The sequence below is a fragment of the Budorcas taxicolor genome, chromosome 8 (assembly GCF_023091745.1).
Source record: "Budorcas taxicolor isolate Tak-1 chromosome 8, Takin1.1, whole genome shotgun sequence".
In the NCBI taxonomy this organism is placed as follows: Eukaryota; Metazoa; Chordata; class Mammalia; order Artiodactyla; family Bovidae; genus Budorcas; species Budorcas taxicolor.
In genome coordinates this window covers 40,970,575-40,987,773 of record NC_068917.1, presented here as the reverse complement: position 1 = coordinate 40,987,773, position 17,199 = coordinate 40,970,575, and the positions used below count along the sequence as shown (strand labels likewise).

Sequence of the window (17,199 nt, the reverse complement as noted above, 5' to 3'; positions counted from 1 at the left end):
ATGCATTTGCACCAAGGGATCGTTCCTTTGCCCTACTCTTTTTGTTTTCTACAGCAAACTGTGGCTTTCAACATGAGACTCAGAGCTTCTGAATGTTGCTATGCTGGTATATATGCGTATGTTAAAAAAGAGGTAATTATGGTAATAAAAAACATTGGATTCATTAAATGTGTATAGTGTCCATGTCCTTGTATGTTAAATATCTGCCCTGTTGTGAGAAGTAATTTGCTATTTTAAAAACCTAAAAATCTGTGAAACTGTACAGTCTATTTTCATTGCCTGACATCTTATAGTGCCTCATATAGTGAGGTAAATATTAATATATACAAGTGAGATTACAGTGTAACTTTAGAGGTTCATTAGCCAATTATAGTTGAAGATGAGGAAGAGGAAAGGAAATTCCTAGGCGTATGATGCCAAATGATCAGAATATTTAAAAACTACAATGGAAAAAACATTCTCCCACTTGTGTATATTGAAAGATAAGAAGTATCTTTTTTAAAAAGCAAGTGGATGAAGGTGCACTAAAAAGAGACCAGAAATAGGAGCGGTGTTGAGAGACTGAAAGGGAAGAGTTTCATTTGGAATTGTGTGATGATGAGAGTATTTAAATATCCTGAAGGTACTTTTACCCCCAGAATATTTAAGACTTTCCTCCCCAGAATATTTATGAATATCATGAGTCTGGGAAAGGCAAGAATCAAGGTTAGTCTCTGTTTGAACAATGCCTTGGTTCAAAGGTAGGCGAGAATTCTTAGAGATAGAAGAGGGATGAATAATTTGATGAGGTAATTTCAGGAAGATAAAATACTTACCTTCAAGAATATGCCAATGTGTTTGACTTTTAAAACTAAGTTAAAATTTGTATAGTCATCATCATGTACTTATGATTAAGTGTAGTCTCTTTCTCAACCCCTCTCATAAAATATTGCAGGATAGAGTTAACAAACAGATCATATGAAAAATAAGATGATTGGATGGATTATATATAATATATGTGTTATATATCATGGTAAAGTTTATAAAGAATTTTAATACTTTTGGAGCTTAAAAAGAAAGTTTACTTTCTCTATTTCATTTCAGTATTAAAAAGAAAAAATAAAAACCTGAAGTAGGTGAGAAAGCCGTGATCAACATGAGAATCTACTTTACAGAAAGCCACAGCCCTTATGAATCAGAGTTTCAATTTCAAGTTAGGTCTCTGAGGAGTTCCCTGGTGGTCCGGTGGTTAGGACTTGGCGCTTTCACTGCTGGGTTCCTGGGTCCTTGGGTCCAATCCCTGGCCAATGAACTAAGATCCCGCAAGACTCATGGCGTGTCCTTAAACAAACAAACAATCAAACAGAAACAAAGTCTCTGAACTGACAGTTCCTGTATTGGGGGCTGCATAGTGTCATTGCCAGGCAGCTTTTAATTCACAGGATTCCATAGTCATGGTGTTCCCTGCATACTCTGGCCCAGAGAGCATCCAAACAGAAGACAGATGCTCTCTGGGCCAGAGTATGGCCTCATATGGGAGATGGACAGCTGTCGAGCAGGGTCTTCCACCAGGTCAGTTTGAGGTTTGAGGACAAGCTCAAGATGTGTCAGGCTGTCCTAGGTCAAGTCTTGCCAGAGACAGTGGCGCACACACTCCTGTTCTCTGGCTCCACTGTTGAGAATTGTTCTTCTCTCCTACTTCTTGTTCATTTTCCCAAGGCTTTTAGGAATTAAATAGTATTTTCTTCATCCCTAAAACTATTTTGAGAACTCCTCACATCAACCAAGTCCAACTGAATGCATAAGAGCATCATTCATCTTGTTAGTTTTGGTCTTTTGTAATGAAACAAGCGATGTGATAAATTTATCGTGAACCAATAAGTGGAATCCAAGTTATTCAAGCCCAAGGATTCTGCTTGTTTGTTTAGCTCTCACGTTTAGTGTATATTAGTCATTAAATGCAATGTTACTTCAAGTTCCTAGTTAACTTTTACTCACATCTTTGATTTGTCAAAGTTTACTCTTCACAGTAAGTCTGCTGTTATATATTATAAGGAAACAGAGGTGGAAACATTTAGCATCAGATTACTTTTATTTCAAATGTAGACAAAGGTTCTTAGCTTTTGTTTTGTTTCAAACATTGTCCCTGACTGAATGTTAAACATTTCTATTGTATATAATAGTAATAATAAGGATAATACCATCACCACCACCACAGAAACAGGAACAAGATTGTTGCCTTTTGTTTCAGTTGGCATTTGATATTTTTAGAGTTATTTTTAGTCTCATTTAACCCTTCCTACTTTTCCACTTCAGCAAATCCACTTTGACTTTTTTTTTTTTATAACACAGGTAAGTCACCAGGGCAAGGGCAGGAGCTCTTTAGATCATGGGTATACCCCTTCTGGGACTTGAAGACATTGCTTTACAGTATTTATTAGTAGCACTGAGACAGCTACTAGAGAGGAAGTTTAGAGTGTGTCACAGCTGTGAACATTAAGAACTGGATGTAGCTGTGGTTGCTGCCATTGTTTTGATACACTGTCCTCTGCTATAAGCATGAGGAATTTTTTTCTCATAACCTATTATATCTTTTTGTATTTTTCTGGCCTTCTATAAAATTTTGTAAAATGACATTTTTGTGGAATGGATCTCTGCCCCTTTCATATTAACAGATACATATACTTAAAGAGATTTGACCCTCTGGGGAATCATATTGAACAAATGAGATTTGGCTTAGGTATTATCTTTTATATCCATGTAATGATACTATATTGCTCGGCACATAATAGCCAGTCTATAAATGGTATTTGTCATGAATTTTGAATAAAAGTTAATTAATGAAATAAAATTAAAAATTTTAAATTAAATCATCTGCTGTATTAGGCCAGGGAACTAAAAATATAGGTAAGGCAGATAGTGGCTAGTGAATTCCTATGCTAGCTGAAAGATAATCTTGCACATATTAAAACTCTTACCCTGGGAGGTATCGGGATAGCATGAGAAACAAGAAGTCATGGAGTTGAGAGGAGGGGTGAGGATAGGGAAGGTGTGGAAAGTGGGTTGGTTTGTCTGGCTCTCAAATCAGAGGTAGTGCTCGATGATGAGGATGATGCCAATTTCGTTTCTGGTTTCCACTCCGACATTAATATCACAGGTACTTGGAATGTGTGCATCTTTTATGATCACGGTAATTGTTTTTCCCTGAGTACCCTGCTCACAGTTCATTGCTGAAGCCTGGATTGGAGAATTTTGAGCATTAGTTTACTAGTGTGTGTGATGAGTGCAATTGTGCGGTAGTGTGAGCATTCTTTGGCATTGCTTTTCTTTGGGACTGGAATGAAAACTGACCTTTTCCAGTCCTGTGGCCACTGCTGAGTTTTCCAAATTTGCTGACATATTGAATGTAGCACTTTAACAGCATCATCTTTTAGGATTTGAAATAGCTCAACTGGAATTCCATCACCTCCACTAGCTTTGTTTGTAGTGATGCTTCCTAAGGCACACTTGACTTCACAAGTCAAATTGCCAACATCCGCTGGATCATTGAAAAAGCCAGCGAGTTCCAGAAAAAGATCTATTTCTGCTTTATTGACTATGCCAAAGCTTTTAACTGTGTGGATCACCAGAAACTGTAGAAAATTATGAAGGAGATGGGAATACCAGACTACCTGACCTGCCTCTTGAGAAACCTGTATGCAGGTGAGGAAGCAACAGTTAGAACTGCACATGGAACAATAGGCTGGTTCCAAATAGGAAAAGGAGTGAGTCAAGGCTGTATATTGTCACCCTGCTTATTTAACTTAAATGCAGAGTATATCATGAGAAACGCTGGGCTGGAAGAAACACAAGCTGGCATCAAGATAGCTGGGAGAAATATCAATAACCTCAGATATGCAGATGATACCACCCTTATGGCAGAAAGTGAAGAAGAACTAAAGAGCCTCTTGATGAAAGTGAAAGAGGAGAGTGAAAAAATTGACTTAAAGCTCAACACTCAGAAAACTAAGATCATGGCATCCAGTCCCATTCATGGGAAATAGATGGGGAAACAGTGGAAACAGTGTCAGACTTTATTTTTTGGGGCTCCAAAATCACTGCAGATGGTGATTGCAGCCATGAAATTAAAAGACGCTTACTCCTTGGAAGCAAAGTTATGACCAACCTAGACAGCATATTAAAAAGCAGAGACATTAGTTTGTCAACAAAGTCTGTCTAGTCAATGCTATGGTTTTTACAGTAGTCACGTATGCATGTGAGAGTTGGACTATAAGGAAAGCTGAGCGCTGAAGAATTGATGCTTTTGAACTGTGGTGTTGGAGAAGACTCTTGAGAGTCCCTTGGACTGCAAGGAGATCCAACCAGTCCATCCTAAAGGAGATCAGTCCTGGGTGTTCATTGGAAGGACTGATGTTGAAGCTGAAACGCCAGAACGTTGGCCACCTGATGTGAAGAGCTGACTCATTGGAAAAGACCCTGATGCTGGGGAAAATTGAGGGCAGGAGGAGAAGGGGATGACAGAGGATGAGATGGTTGGATGGCATCACCAACTCAATGGACATGGGTTTGGGTAGACTCCAGGAGTTGGTGATGGACAGGGAGGCCTGTTGTGCTGCGGTTCATGGGGTTGCAAAAGAGTCAGACACGACTGAGTGACTGAACCAAACTGAACTGACCCTGCTCACTGTGTTTGCATGCCCTTTCTCTTCAGAGTTGCCTGAAGTTCCATTGATTGAGGAAGAAGTGGAAGAAACTGAGTCTTGGGCAAAGCCTCTGGTTCACCTTTGGCAGACGAAGTCCCCAAACTTTGTGGCTGAGCAAGAGTATAACACAGCCATGGGCAGAATGGAGCCATACTGTGCCATTTGTGCTCTGCTCATGCCCTACTACAAGGTAGCTGGTGGGAGGGGCCCCTGCCCACGTTTCCTTTCGCTATAACACTTTCTGTGTGGCTCTAAAAACGCAGGTGAGTCATTGTACAGTTAGTATGCACATGGTGAAGAAAACATTAGTTTTTTTGTAGCTAATGACCATCATAGAGCAGCAAACAGAATTCCTGCGTGCCACTTGAGAGACTTTTCTTTAACAGTGCTTTATCATTTTTTAATGTCTTAATTTATTTCAGTCAACCGTTAATTCCAACCTTCCTTCTACCCACTTCACCAAGAAACACAGACCTTAAAGCTTCAAAATAGTAGAAGCTTGCAAAGAGAAAACTTAGACCTAGTCTCTGCTTTATGTTTGAAAATATTACTCTCAATCATATAAATGTCAGCTCTGGGCTCACATTTGAAATATCTCTCTTCTTCTTTCCATGTAGAACATGCAAAAGACACAGCAGGACTCAATGCAAACCAAATTGTCCAGTTTATCCCATCAGCCAGCTATTCATGGAATTATTTTCAGATGTCTTGTCATATATTTTATGCCAAAAGCATCTTAGATCACAGAGGGCCAACATTGTTCAGCACTAACACAAACAAAATGATCTTTAGGAATCTGGTAAGGGTAGAACTACTAGGTCTGTTTTAAGATACAATATTATAAAGTGCATTGATGTGAATATTGTGTTCTGGGTTATATTTTCACTAATAGAATCAGAAATATTGTATTTAAGATCACATTGTTCTTAAAGTTCTACATGAAGTAATTCTGTTCAGACATTTCAGAGCATAAAAATGCGTAATGTGCCACATTCTCAGAACTTTGTAAATAGAGGAAGTAGTTCATTCATTCATGTGAGTGTGACTTTAGGGAGTGATTAACTTTATTTTTATTTCCTATTTATCATTAAATTTCTATGTTTTCTTGAAAAATTTACCTTTGTTTTGATTCTTATTTCTGTATCATAATCTGCCTGCATATTTCCCTAATGATTAAAAAATTCCAACTGAAATTACAAGTTTTGGGGAAATTTATTAACATAGGTTTCTGGGGATAAGATAGTTCATTAATTATATTCAAATAAACAATGAATATCTTATATTTTGATGAGAGATGACAATTTTGTTTGCATATTATGCCTTGTTATCTAATGTCATTTGCTAGATCTTTCTGTCTTGCTGTTTTAAAACTTTTTGATGAGACAAAAACCTTCAAAAACTCTCTTAAATACTGTCATACAAATTAAAACTGAGGTCTTTGAAGATTCTCCTTCAGGTGTAGCCAGATAAGATTCTTCAGTTAATGAAACCAGGTCTATTAATCTAGTGCAAATAAAGAAGCAAAAAAAGTTCATTGGAAGGATCATTGCTTCTCATCAGCTTTGTCTGTAAGAACATAATTTTAGTAGCTCATCCCTTTCTATAACAGTGGGCGTATAGAATCTCCTCTTGTTCCTTCAGCTTAACTTCTGGATGGGAACCTGGGGAGCAGAGCTGATAGTTGGAGGACAAGGACAAGAAGAAACAATACAGAAGTGGAAAATTAGTAAATGAAATAGCTGTTTGTGGATCTGTCCAAAGCAAGTGATTCCAGCTCTTTTCCATATTTTTTGCTCATTTGCAAATATTATGTTTTTCAGCCAGATAGCAGCAATGAAGAAAATGATTCTAGATGGGAGACAAAATTAGATGAAGTGGTGACTTCAGGAGGAAAGACTAAGCCCCTCATTCCAGAGATGTGTTTTATTTATAGTGAAGAAAATATAGAATATTCTCCTCCTAACGCCTTCCTGGAAGAGGATGGAACAAGCCTTCTGATTTCCTGTGCAAAGTGCCGCGTACGGGTTCATGCAAGTAAATGAGTCTATCAGTCATTCATCACTGGCTTTTTAGTGCTTCACATAGTCTTTATTTCTCACCCCTCTGCAGCCTGTCAAATCTATCACAGTGAACTGTTGGCATAATTAATGATTAGGTCATTCTTCCTCATATTTCTTCTAATGAAAGTATGAAAGGTATATTCGTCCTTTCTTGTATTTTACGTGGTATCAGTGGAGAACAGGTCTGATGGTTTGTTTCTTTGGGGTCCCCATGTGGAGTCATCATGGGACTCCTTTCACATGCTTGAATTTTACTTAAGGTATAGTTTATAAAGCCTTAATTTTATAAGGTTGATTCTTATGTTGATTCATCACTATTTTCCTTTGTATGTTTTAAAAAGAACGAATATTCTTTTGGTGATTTGGGGAATTGTTAAATTTAATTCCTGAGTTAAAATTTTATTCTTTGTAAGAGTAGGGAGATCTTCATTGCCTTTTGGGGAAAACAGTCCTTCGAGTTGTTTTCCCCCAGGACTGAGATGGTTAGGCTCTATACCTGTCTCAATTTGCTATTTTTACATAATTGTGTTAATGGCAAATGCATTTTTATAGATTAATATGTCATCTAAACCCTCTAAAATGTATAAAATGAATCAGTTATACATTGCAATTGTGTTTTAAAGCATTTTAATATTCAAGCTCTTACCAAGTCACATGTTTTATTAACATTCTTAGGTATAGTGTGAGTCTGTCAATGTGGTATGAATGGTTTACAATATATGTATTACATTCTGTATTTATCCCACGGTAATACCAGTCTTATATTAAGTTTGAAATTGCCTGGCTATCAAGCATTTATTTATTAGATACTTTCAGCTTCCCCAAGGGATTTGAACATGTGTTTGAAATATAATTATATAAAACTTCTTATTTACTTCATCAATCTGTAAGACACTCAGTACACTCGCGCGCACACACACACACACACACACACACACACTCACACTCACTCTACACGGTTATATGTATATGAGAAGCACAGCATCATTTTACAAACAAGTTAGGATTTAATCTTGACTACAGAATGCACTAACTGTGCAACTTAGCCATAATATTTTATGACCATGTGCTTGAACTAAACATTTTATGATCTTGGTTAACTATTATAGGCTTTTCTTTGGGTAATTACATTTCTGTTATTTTCCCTTCCCAAGACAAATTTTATAGAAATTTTATATTAAAAATTACTTCTTTAAATTCTACTCATTTAAATCTTTCAAAGCCCTCTTTTTTCAGGAAGCCAGAGTAACACATGTTTGTTCGAGCCATATAATTGCTACATATATCATGTATTTACATCATCAGCCATCTCTTTAAATTGTTGAGTCAGGCATGTACTGAATAGACAAGTAAAATTGAACATATCTCTTCATCACCAGCCATGAATTGTGTATCCTTTGTTCGTATCACTGAAATTAAAGCTAATTAAATGTAATTTTTGAAGTGTAGTTTTAAATTACATTAATTTTATGCATATAATTTTATGTTCAGAAATATTTTGTTAAAGTTTATTTACTGTACCATTTTAAAACTTCTCCAAACTTTGCTTCATGAATTGCAGCTTATTTTGAAATATGTTTTATGTGAGTAAAGGACTAGACCTGAAAGTTTAGAGATTTTATTATTGCCCATTCAAGTATTATCATTAATATTCTTTATGATAACTAATGTGAGCACTGGTAACTGTTAAGATGCCCACTCTCATGCTTCCTGGCAGTGATACCCTGTTAGGTATAAGGTGTGAGAACCAAAAGTGTCTCTGAGCCAGCCTTGTTTATGTTTTGTTATAAGCAGTGAGAATCAAAAATGGTATGGTAGGTTGTTGCTCTGATTTGATTTATTCAGTGGCTAAAATGTGTCATATTCTCAAAATACAAAAGGCTTAATTAATGAATCCATACTATTATTTTGTAGGTTGTTATGGAATCCCTTCTCATGAGATCTGTGATGGATGGCTATGTGCCCGGTGCAAAAGAAATGCATGGACAGCAGTAAGTGGCTTATTCATTCCATCCATTGTGGGTCCGTTTAAATCTAGTGATACATGTACTTTTGTGTGCAGTTTCACCCTTCCCTGTTTTTCTAGTCTTCTCTTTCCAAATCATCCTACTGAGTATCTCTGTATCTACTGTGGAAATGTTAAATACATTTCTAGACATCACCCTCTGCTCAGGAACCTACAGAGACTAGCAGCTTTTTAGAGCATGTCCAAAATACTGCTTCACATTCTTTCCCAGCAGTTCTAGAAAATAAGTATTCTGAGTGACAGTGAAGATGGGAATCTCTAGGGACCTCTGAGGAAACCATGCTCATTCACAGCTATTCCACTAGCATGAGCTCTTCCCTGTTTATTCATTTATACTTTCATACTTTAGCAAATTTTAAAGTGTTCTGTGCTAAGCATTGCTGTGAACTTGAGACAGAAACTAGAACAAATTATTCCCCGTTTGGGAAACACAGATTTCTCTTCACCTAAACTGTTTTCCCTGAAGATACTATAGAAGCTTTAGCTTATACCCAAGTGTTGCACTCCATTCCATTAATCTACCAGTTTACTCATTTTACAGTTTGATTATGTGTGGCCTTAATTTTAAAAAATTCTCTTTCAAGAGCTATCAGAAGGTTGCTGAAAGTGGAGACTGGTCAGATCTCAAGACTGTGTCCCTCATTTTTGATCTCAGAACAGATGCTCAGCTTCATTTTGATTATAATAGTAGCCTTTGCTTTATTCCTTAATGATCTCTAATAACAATGGGTTAAATTTCCTTGCAGCCAAAGTTAAAACCCTGAGGCGCAATGTAAGGACCATGCTCTGCATGATGAAAATTTATGTCATGATTATATATGTTTAGCTCTCAGTGTGGAAATAGACATATGGTAACTATAAATTAAAGGCATCTATAAGAATGACTTTCTGTATGATTTTATTGCTGGCATTCACTTTGGATAGTGAGGGGAAAGCAGGGAAAAATATGGACCACCTTTATAGTCCAAATAATCTGATCTATATAATATTAGAGGTAATATCTCCAGCTTAAGAATTCTTTCCATTAGTGGGCCCAGATAACATTTTGATACTTCATTTGGTTGATCATCACATTAACAAAAACTGTGTAACTGCACAGCATCTTTAAAACAGCCAGGAAGTCCTGCTATAATATATATATTCAGCTCTTGTTTACCATGCTGGTTCTATTCCTATTATATGAGCCAAAGCAAAGTCTTGTAGAGTTAGTTTTATTGATGATGTCTCCTCTTTCACCCTGAAGTGTAGGTTTAGAATTTAGAGCTACTCTAATTCAGTGCACCAAGGCATGAAGAATTCTCTGTTCCATCTGCAGTTACTGCTTGGCTCCCATGCTCACACACCGAGCAGTCCTGTTACCCCAAGTTACCACTGTCCTTTGCATGGCAGTGCCAAGGTTAGGCCTCAGTCAGCCACTCTGATTCCAAGGCTGCTTCTTATCAATTATGTTGTTTTCCTTTAGCATGTCTTCAGAAGGAAATACGTAGGTTAATCACTCTATGCAACTGATTTAAAGCATATTTCTATTAATCTTAACCTCTGATTTAAAGCATATTTCTATTAATCTTAACCTCTCTGCACCCTGAGAAAATACAGTGTGCCTTTTGTATTTTAATATTGATACCATGTAAATCTCTTAATTTGTGATAAAGACAGGAGCTCTTGAATACAACTTTGCATTGATTTTTTTCAGACCTACATAATTTCTTAGCTCTAATTGGAAATGATCTAAATTCACAGTGGGCCAATTATTATTATTATTATTTTTTCAGTTTATCTATTCTGAGTGAACTTTGTCCATGAAAGCTCTATTTCTAAATTTTTCTCTTGAGAAATAATTGAATTTCATTTTAAGCATTGCAGAGAAGTAACTGATAATAGTTTGGCTTTAACACCCTTATTTAGTATAGCATTGAGTGTTGCAATATTTATATTTTACTAAGCACTTAAGTATGATTCTTCGGATTTTGTGGCTGGAATGGTTGCATTTGGGAAGTACACTTAGACTTGTCTTCTTAGGAATCAATCTCATACTGTCAGTTTTAGGTTCCAGAGGAGCACTGGATCTCCTTTTGGATGGAAGCTCTAAAAGAACCTAATGGAAATCTAACAGTGTGGCTGAAGTCAAATGATATTTCAATGCTGGCTCTTAGTTCATTGACTCTGATTACTAAGTATTTCCTGGGATTTTCTATTTTAAACATAGTTTGTGAAAGTAAGGCTTATTCATCATGAATACAAAAGGTTCCAGTAGCGTACTTTGCTTGAGATATATGTTTATACAACAAATGTGATTGTTTCAGTTAATTATATTTCCTTTAATGATTATTGCTTTGAAAATCTTACAGGTAAGAAGAGGGTACCTGAAACACCTTATATTTATTTTCATAAGGTGTGTGTGAGAATCGTATGCTGTAGTTCTATTTTTTAAAGATCAAAAAATAAAAATTAAAGATTAAAAAGAGCACCTGTGAATGGACAAATGGATTAAAAAAGGTGTCTCTATACACACACACACACAAACACATTCACACATGCACACATATGTACAGTGATTATTATTCAGCCATAAAAAAAGAAGGAAATTCTCTTGTTACAACTTGGGTGAAACTGGAGGGTGTTATGCTAAGTGGAATAAGTCAGAAAAAGACAAATAATGAATGCTTTCATTTACATGTGGAATTAAAAAAAAAAAGCAACAACAGAAATACAAACCTGAACTCATAGGTACAGAGCATAGATTGGTAGTTGCCATGGGCTGGGGGAATGAGGGAAATGAGTGGAAGGTGTCAAAGAGTATATACTTCAATTACAAGTACATTCTGATGGTGTAATGTGCAGCATGATGACTGTAGTTAACAGTGCTTTATTAGATACTTGAAAGTGGCCAAGAAAGTAGATCTTAAATGTTCTCACCACACACACACACACAAAGGTATTTAATGTGAGGTGATGGATGTGTTAACTAACCTTATTATGGTGATGATTTCTCAATATAGAGATATATCATGTTATCACATTGTACAACTTCAACTTATACAATAAGTCAATTATATTTCAATGAAACAGGAGAAAAAGAGGGAAACTGTAATAGTAACTATATCATATAAGTAAGTATCAATTATTTACATTTTTGAAGTAAAGGCATCATAAGGTTTATTTCAACAAATCCAGGCCATAAATAAATGAATTAACTAGCTAATAACTGAAGTCATACATTAACAGGTAGTTGGGCTTCGTAGTTGCAGATGTGCTGGAATTGGTGGTCACAGACCAGCTGTCTTTTTATTTACCAGTTCTAAGGAGTGGAAGTCATGTGGGCCAAACTGCCCTGCTAGCTTTTCAGTAACTGAAGGCCAGAACTTTGTCTCATTTCTCTATAATACTCCTAATACCTGGTGTACTCTTGGATCATTTCTGAACTTATGGAGCCTTTATCTGTGACCTTCAGCATTCTCATCATTTCCAGAAGTCTTGGTTTAGTCCTCAGTGTATCTGCTTTTGCTTTTTTTTTTCTTTACTTTATCCACTTATATCAATTAAAATGAGCAACAAAAGGCTATATTGCAGCCTTAACTGTATAGTAAAGAAAGAGATGACTTACAAATTTTGAATTACACCCTAACTTGGATTCTAGAATCCTGGCTCTATGCCCAAATTCAAGTGAAACGAAATGAAACAGTTAAGAAATTCCCCAACTACCTGTCTTTTGTAACGTAAGGTTATAGCTCTCATAGTTCTAATTAAATATCATTGCTCTGTGCCTGTTTGTCTTGTTTCAGTACTGCTCAGATAAATAGACCTGTATGAGAGCTGTACCTGCATTTATGTACTAAATGTTGCATTTATGTACTAAATGTTAAGCTTATAACCCAGCTTTATTAGAATGCTTTATTTTCAGCTCTGTTTTGTCTCCAGCTCTTTTGTGACTATGTGATTCATTTTGGAGGAGTTTGTACTCCTTCATTATAGTAGCACTTTAGAGCATATTCTGAACATTACCAAGTTCTGTTTTTAGGTGTTGAATGTCAACACTCTGATTCTGGAATGTGTTTCTAGTTATTTTGAGTCTTAATTTGTATCTATTTACTTTTGACCTAAATCACTAGAGTTTATGTCTAATCTGTTCATCAGTTTCCATTTTATAATTACTAAGTTACTGCTAATTAAAAACATAATACAATATTCACACTGTAAAAATGCTGAATATGTATTGCTTTCTTTCAAGTTTTTTCCCCCCACCATTTTCTTTTTTATTCCTACTTGGAAAAATTATTTTTAATTCTGAGTATTTCTGTGAAATACCTGAACTCTGTGTTAGAGCTTCACTTCTAATTATGAAGGAGGATGTTAGTTAAATGTATGGATTGAACTGATAACCTGAATGCTTTTATCCTAAACAGTAATAATTCATGTGCTTAATACTCTGTAGAGTATTAAAAGGTAGTATGCTAATAACCACAGAAGAATTTCCTATGCTATCTTATAAAGGATTTATATTATTGAATTCTAAAAACAAAATAAAAGCAGGTTAAGAGGTTAAACTTTAGGGATAGTAGAGCTCTTTGGTGGTTGTTTCTCTTCAGGAAATTTGGATGTTTCTTTTGAGATAGGAGGAATATGAGGTTTTGTTTTAGTGGTGTGAATGGGAGTGGAAATTGCGTGGGAAGATTGGTAATTTATATCATGGAAAGTTGTGTCATACTCAGGTTTATGACTTTGACACATCATGAGTTGTCAATCTTCTGTCCATGGTAGCTTTAAGCCGGTGCTATTGTTTTTCAATGTCAGTGAAAACTTCCAGTGTCTTTTGTGCTATGTCTTACTAGGGAACTTTTTAAATTACCTTATATAATTCTTGCAGGGCAAGGCAGGGTAGGCATAGTAACTCACATACCTGAAATCTAAAATCTTAATTAGAGGAAGATTTAAAAGCAATGTAATGAGAAGGTTCGATTAGAGACGACTATCTAAGGCCTCTTCTGACCCTGAAATCCTTTGATTCTATGTTGTTTTGTATTTCCATTTTGCTTTAATTAGTTTTCCTTAAGAATTGGGCACCTTCATGAAATCTAAATTTATTTCTGTACTTCTTAATCTGGTCAAAGGTGATGAGTTTCAGAAAAGTACAGGAGTTGAAGTGACATTGGTAATTATTGGCTGGATCAGTGTAATTTTTATATGCTCAAGGAAACTTTAATTTTAAAAAAAAAAAGTGACTTCAAGGCCTTACTGTAGTTTTATTTGGATTTTTTTAAATTAAATTTTTATTTTTACTTTATTTTACTTTACTGTATTGGTTTTGCCATACATTGACATGAATACACCACGGGTGTACATGCGTTCCCAAATATGAACCCCCCTCCCACCTCCCTCCCCATAACATCTCTCTGGGTCATCCCTGTGCACCAGCCCCAAGTATCCTGTATCCTGCATCGGACATAGACTGACGATTCGTTTCTTACATGATAGTATACATGTTTCAACGCCATTCTCCCAAATCATCCTACCCTCTCCCTCTCCCTCAGAGTCCAAAAGTCCGCTCTACACATCTGTGTCTCTTTTGCTGTCTCGCATACAGGGTCATCATTGCCATCTTTCTAAATTCCATATATATGTGTTAGTATACTGTACTGCTGTTTTTCTTTCTGGCTTACTTCACTCTGTATAATCGGCTCCAGTTTCATCCACCTCATTAGAACTGATTCAAATGTATTCTTTTAAATGGCTGAGTAATACTCCATTGTGTATATGTACCACAGCTTTCTTGTCCATTCATATGCTGATGGACACCTAGGTTGCTTCCATGTCCTGGCTATGATAAACTGCTGCGATGAACATTGGGGTACCTGTGTCTCTTTCAATTCTGATTTCCTCCGTGTGTATGCCCAGCAGTGGGATTGCTGGGTCATAAGGCAGTTCTATTTGCAGTTTTTTAAGGAATCTCCACACTGTTCTCCATAGTGGCTGTACTAGTTTGCATTCCCACCAATAGTGTAGGAGGGTTCCCTTTTCTCCACACCCTCTCCAGCATTTATTGCTTGTAGACTTTTGGATCGCAGCCATTCTGACTGGTGTGAAGTGGTACCTCATGTGGTTTTGATTTGCATTTCTCTAATAATGAGAGATGTTGAGCATCTTTTCACGTGTTTGTTAGCCATCCGTATGTCTTCTTTGGAGAAATGTCTATTTAGTTCTTTGGCCCATTTTTTGATTGGGTCGTTTATTTTTCTGGAATTGAGCTGCAGAAGTTGCTTGTATATTTTTGAGATTAGTTGTTTGTCAGTTGCTTCATTTGCTATTATTTTCTCCCATTCAGAAGGCTGTCTTTTCACCTTGCTTATATTTTCCTTTTTTGTGCAGAAGCTTTTAAGTTTAATTAGATCCCATTTGTTTATTTTTATTTTTATTTCCAGTATTCTGGGGGGTGAATCATAGAGGATCCTGCTGTGATTTATGTTGGAGAGTGTTTTGCCTATGTTCTCCTCTAGGAGTTTTATAGTTTCTGGTCTTACATTTAGATCTTTAATCCATTTTGAGTTTATTTTTGTGTGTGGTGTTAGAAAGTGATCTAGTTTCATTCTTTTACAAGTGGTTGACCAGTTTTCCCAGCACCACTTGTTAAAGAGATTGTCTTTACTCCATTGTATATTCTTGCCTCCTTTGTCAAAGATAAGGTGTCCATATGTGTGTGGATTTATCTCTGGGCTTTCTGTTTTGTTCCATTGATCTATATTTCTGTCTTTGTGCCAGTATCATACTGTCTTGATGACTGTGGCTTTGTAGTAGAGCCTGAAGTCAGGCAAGTTGATTCTTCCAGTTCCATTCTTCTTTCTCAAGATTGCTTTGGCTATTTCAAGATTTGTATGGAAATACAAAAAACCTCGAATAGCCAAAGCAATCTTGAGAAAGAAGAATGGAACTGGAGGAATCAACTTGCCTGACTTCAGGCTCTACTATTTGGATTTTATATGCATTATGTATTTCTGGATTTCTTTTTATTTCAATATATCCCTTTACTCTTAATATAGAAGAATTTGTTTAAATGTTTTTATTTGAATGTAATACAGCAGAATGCACAGTTGCATATTATATTCTTGAATAGATATTGCCATGCTATGAAAAGGTAAGATTTTGAAATGAAAAAGTTAAAAAAACGTAAAAAAAACTCTGTAGAATGAACTAGTAAACCAGGTTGCTGTTGTTGTTTAGTCATTTAGTCATGTCCAACTCTTTGCCACCCCATGTAATTAGGGCTTCCCTATCCAAGATGTACCCTGGGCTTCCCTGTCCTTCAGTGTCTCCTGCAGTGTGCTCAAACTCATGTCCGTTGAGTCGGTGATGTCATCCAACCATCTCATCCTCTGTCACCTCCTTCTCCTCCTGCCCTCAATCTTTCCCAGCATCAGGGTCTTTTCCAGTGAGGTGGCTCTTTGCATCAGGTGGCTAAGGTTCTGGAACTTCAGCTTCAGCATCAGTCCTTCCAATGAATATTCAGGACTGATCTCCTTTAGGATGGACTGATTTGATCTCCTTGCTGTCCAAGGGACTCTCAAGAGTCCTTTCCATAACCACAGTTCGAAAGCATCAGTTCTTCAGTGCTCAGTCTTCTTTATTATGGTCTAACTCTTACCTCCATACGTGACCAGTGGAAAAAACATAGCTTAGACTGTATGGACCTTTGTCATACAATCTTGACTCCAGCTTGTGCTTCACCCAGCCCAGAATTTTGCTTGATGTACTCTGCATATAAATTAAATAAGCAGGTGACAATGTATAGCCTTGACGTACTCCTTTCCCAGTTTTGAACCAGTCTTTTGTTCCATGTCTGGTTCTAACTATTACCTCTTGATCTGTATACAGATTTCTCAGGAGACAGGTAACGTGGTCTGTTATACCTATCTGTTTAAGAATTTTCCATAGATTATTGTAATCCGCACAATAAAAATCTTTATTGTAGTCAGTGAAGCAGAGGTAGATGTTTTTCTAAAATTCCCTTCCTTTTTCTGTGATCCAGTGGATGTTGGCAATTTGAGCTCTGGTTCCTCTGACTTTTCTAAATCAAGCTTGTACATCTGGAAGTTCTTGGTTCATGTCCTGTTGAAGCCTAGCTTGAAGGATTTTGAGCATTACCTTGCTAACATGTGAAATGACCTCTCTACTGTACGGCAGATTGAACATTCTTTGGCCTTGCCCTTCTTGGGATTGGAATGAAAACTGACCTTTTCCAATGATATGGTCACTGTTGAGTTTCCAAATTTGCTGGCACATTGAGTGCAGCACTTTAGCAGCATCATTTTTAGCATTTGAAATAGCTCATCTGGGATTCCACCACCCTCACTAGCTTTGTTTGTGGCCATGCTTCCTAAGGCTCACTTGACTTCACCCTCCAGGATTTCTGGCTGTAGGTGAGTGATCACACCATTGTGGT

The 17,199-nt window shown here is 36.6% G+C and overlaps 1 protein-coding gene across 1 annotated transcript in view; it reads left to right on the top strand.

Annotated features, from left to right (window-relative positions):
• Window positions 1-17,199, top strand: part of KDM4C (lysine demethylase 4C) — a 401,440-nt gene that overhangs the window by 240,764 nt on the left and 143,477 nt on the right. Inside the window, exons 13-15 of the mRNA XM_052644458.1 lie at window positions 4,691-4,872; window positions 6,503-6,716; window positions 8,657-8,733. Of these exons, the coding sequence (XP_052500418.1) occupies window positions 4,691-4,872; window positions 6,503-6,716; window positions 8,657-8,733 (473 nt within the window). The remainder of the gene's footprint in view (window positions 1-4,690; window positions 4,873-6,502; window positions 6,717-8,656; window positions 8,734-17,199) is intronic.